This window comes from Poecilia formosa, unplaced genomic scaffold (genome assembly GCF_000485575.1).
Source record: "Poecilia formosa unplaced genomic scaffold, Poecilia_formosa-5.1.2 Scaffold44, whole genome shotgun sequence".
NCBI lineage: Eukaryota > Metazoa > Chordata > Actinopteri > Cyprinodontiformes > Poeciliidae > Poecilia > Poecilia formosa.
The window spans coordinates 1,946,724-1,950,720 of record NW_006799983.1 but is presented as its reverse complement, the minus strand read 5'-3'; the positions used below and the strand labels follow the sequence as shown (position 1 = coordinate 1,950,720).

The window sequence follows — 3,997 nt, the reverse complement described above, 5'->3', positions numbered from 1 at the left end:
GTCACCCCCAAACTGGAGCTGTGGCTCAAACAGATCCCAGGAACAACATCAGACATCTCAGTCCAGAAATGTGCAGTTCTAGGCACAGCCAAGATACTGCGCAGAACCCTCAAGCTCCCAGGCCTCCGGTAGAGGACCCGAGCTCAGAGGATGAAAGAGACCACCCACGGAGGGTGAGAGGGGAATTTTTATAAAACGATTCAGAGCCCTGCAATTTTTGAATCCTGTCTGGTTCCTGCATTTTTGTTGGGCATTGTTTTGCTGCCTTGGCCATTTTTTAGGCCTGAAAGGAGTTTGACGCAGATTTCAAACCAACAGAAGCCAACAAATAAAAACATTACAAAAATACAAAAATATAGATTGCATTTTTTTATTCTTTCCTCTCTGCTCTGATATCTCTGAAAACTCTGTGTAATACTTTGCTAATGAGAAGGGATTTTATAGGCCATCATTTAATATTAAACCAGCTGATATTGATTTGCACATAGCAGCTCAAATGTCTTCTAAATACTGACAAACTTTACCTGACTTCTTAGCTTCCTATTGTTTTTTGCACATTATCGTCTTTGTCTACTCAATGTTTATTTTCTGTAACATTGCACTCCATTACACAAAACTTAATTTTTGAAACATTTGTTTTGTGTGCGCGTGGGTGTGTGTGTGTGCGTGTGTGTTTGTGTATGACGATGTTGTTGCCAACATCTGGAATGAGTTCCATTTCATTGACGATACAAATATATTTCATGAAAATAACATTGACATATTCAATTCTCACTTTATCCACTGTATCTCTGCAAGACTAAACTAACTACAATAAAGCTAAAATACAGGCAGGAATTAAAAAAAATCTGCTTAATATCTGTTGCCAACAAGTGAAATCATGTGATTTCCAGAAAGTCAGATGGCTTGCGGTATGCAAACAAACATCTCTAAACCAACAAAGACAAACTATTGTCAACTGCAGTTCAGAGGAGCAGAAAAATCAGAGGTGGATAAGGAAACGAGCGGCGAGCTCACAAAAAGGCAGTGCTGATAAAAATCTGTGCTGTTCCTGCATCTGGACATTTGGAGAAACAGAAGCCGTGAGTTTTCTTCCTTTTTTCTACGTTTTTCTCTGGTCAATGAATAGAAATTATGCGATTAAAACCATATGTTTTTTGTGCAAAAGTGACATGCCTGCTGCAAAAATTACCTGGACATTTAAACGTTTTTGTTAATTAAACTTCCGTGTTGATTAGACTCTGCTATAATTACAAAACAATGTTTGGGCAAGATAAGTTTTAAAAACATTTTATTTGTGAAGGTTTTCAGTGCTTTGCTGGTTGCAACACATATTGATCTTTTTCCAGGCTTAGTGCCATGGCAATTTTGAAATCATTGACTTCTAATCTAATTCTCTTTGCAGATGAAGCACCAGGCCATAGTTTGCCTCTTGTTGTGGCTCACATTTGAGGTAAAACTATAGATATTTGATCCTTTCACTGTGAATATGACAGAAATTTGCTAAATTACTCATACCCCTAACTGTTTTACATAAGGTCACATTACAATATCACATCTATCCCACACTAGAGTATTTTAAAATCTCAAACAGGTGTAGTCTGGGTACCAAGTAAATCCCATAATATAATTTTGCCACCACCATGTTTCATTATGCTGACATTGTGTTCAAAATAGTGTGCAGTGTCATTACTACAACACAACACAGGGTCTTGCAAATAGGACAAAAAACTTATTTAGGTCTCACCTCATTCACTAGCGTACGTAATGAGAGTCAGAATGCTGCACAGTCCACATTCTTGATGAACAAATATGAGAAACTGTGCTAGTCTGAACAGCAAAAAAAAACAAAACAAAAAAAAACATAAAGCAGAAAAACACATAGGATTGCGAAAAATAAAATAAAAAAAATGCAGTAATAATTATGTTTCATATTATTGTTATCAATGAATAATTACTGGGATTTTTTTTTTAAGTGCCATGCTAATAATGTAACATAACATTATTTCCCAGTTTTAATTTGTAGACTTTTTTACATTTGAAATGACTAAAATTATCATTTTATTTTTTAGGGTATTACATTATAAGTCAATATTATATTACAGATTTCTAATGGGGTCTGAATACTTCAGCAAGGCCATGGAGTTGGGTGTCAGTCCTTGAAATCATAAATGATTTTTCTTTTATTTGCACAATTTGATCCTTCGTTCCTTTGCTTCAGCCTGCCCCATGCATGCGTATCCAGACTTCTCAAGGCTCCATGGTGGAGCTGCCCTGTTACACATCAGAAAGTGACATACCTGACGCAAAAATTACCTGGACATTTAACGGTGCTGTTATTATGTCTGATTTCCACGGTCACTGAAATATTCATTACTTTATACTCATACACTATCTGCTCTATGTTTTATCTGTGTATGTGTGTGTGTGTGTGTGTGTAATTACAGGACAAAACATTAGTGACACTGCCCTGTCACCTGGCTCAGCAAAACATGTGAAGAATGGTTTTTACGTCTCTATATCTTCTGTATCTGCTGCCAGCGAGGGCGAGTATGTGTGCGTAGCAGTGTGGGAACAAGGAAAGGCGACGACTACGTACAGCCTCACAGTTGGTGAGAAGTCTTTTACCAAAGATAAAGAGGGAGGATTTATCTCTTAAGACTGCAGTTTGATCTCGCACTGAACATAAAAAAGAGATCCAATTTGAGTATAAAACTTGTTTTTAACAAGGCTATTGGTTGCACAAGTAATTGTGTAACATACAAAGTAGTGTGAAGCACTTTGATAAAACATTATACAAGTACAGACCATTTGCCGTTTTGAGAGTGTGTGGCTAGTGAAAATTAATTTACCATTCGAAAAAACTGTGGTTGATCACAGTTAGCTCATAATTTAACGAGAACAAATCCTTTTTCTTGCAGGGCCCCGTTGGTTTGAGTTGATTTTTTTTTCTTTACATATTAAATCGTCATTTGAGAACCGCCAGATTCTTATTTAAAAATTTGCTTGATGATTTGACCCGTTTAAAAAGGCAAAACAAAACGTGCAGGTGATGAATATATGGGACCTGAAAAAGCTGATGAGTTTGTGTCTTTCTGTCTTTCATCTTCAGAGTCTTTTCACACCACTGTTAAGGTGACTGAGGACTCGGCTGCGTACCTCCCATGTTACTTACCATCTTCCAGCGAAGATGGTAACATCTCTAATGCACACTGGTTCAAAGAAACCGGTGTTGGTAAAAAAACAAGACTAAACACAGAAGAGGACGACTCAGGAGATGCAAAAATTGAGCTGGTTTTACCAGATGATCAAGATCAGACCATCATGATCAAAAAAATTAACATGTGGGATGCTGGGGTTTACATCTGTGAGTCTGCTGAAGGGAAAAGGCTGAACTCTTTACAACTTGAAGTTAAAGGTATTTTTTGATAAATATCTCTGCTAAACTTTCCCTGCATGACAAGGACATTTTTGTTCATATAAAAATGTTTTTTCTCACAGCATCTGAATTGATATTTCATTATCCATACTGTATGCTTAAACGTTGTTCCAGCTCTTCCCAAATCTTTATGCAAAGACCTAATCGAAGAGCTGCAGCCCTGCCAGGACGAGAACAGCCGAACAGCCGAACCCACACTGCAAGAATCTATGACAGAATTTGCAATGAAGCTCTATTCCCACCTGAAACGAGAAGAGCCTTTGAGCAACATACTCTTCTCTCCAGTCAGCATCAGCGCCATACTCTCTCACCTGTTGTTAGGTAACAAATACATCAGGAACCTTTTTTGACTATGACGTTTAAAAAACAGTCTCGGACGTAATGTCTCGCCACTTTTTTATTCAGATTGCTTTTTTAGTTCAGTCAGTAATAGTCAGAGTCCTTTTTCAGATGTTGTATATCTACTGATTCATCCTTCCCTATTTCATTTTCTGAAAGTTCCATCCATCCATCCATCCATCCATCCATCCATCCATCCATCCATCCATCCATCCATCC

The 3,997-nt window shown here is 37.6% G+C and overlaps 1 protein-coding gene across 1 annotated transcript in view; it reads left to right on the top strand.

Moving 5' to 3' along the window:
* The first annotated feature begins 929 nt into the window (after positions 1-929).
* Positions 930-3,997, top strand: part of serping1 (serpin peptidase inhibitor, clade G (C1 inhibitor), member 1) — an 8,334-nt gene continuing 5,266 nt past the window's right edge. The window contains exons 1-6 of the mRNA XM_007551868.2: positions 930-1,082; positions 1,406-1,453; positions 2,222-2,330; positions 2,448-2,612; positions 3,113-3,418; positions 3,554-3,760. Coding sequence (XP_007551930.1) covers positions 1,406-1,453; positions 2,222-2,330; positions 2,448-2,612; positions 3,113-3,418; positions 3,554-3,760 — 835 coding nt within the window. The 5' untranslated portion in view covers positions 930-1,082. The remainder of the gene's footprint in view (positions 1,083-1,405; positions 1,454-2,221; positions 2,331-2,447; positions 2,613-3,112; positions 3,419-3,553; positions 3,761-3,997) is intronic.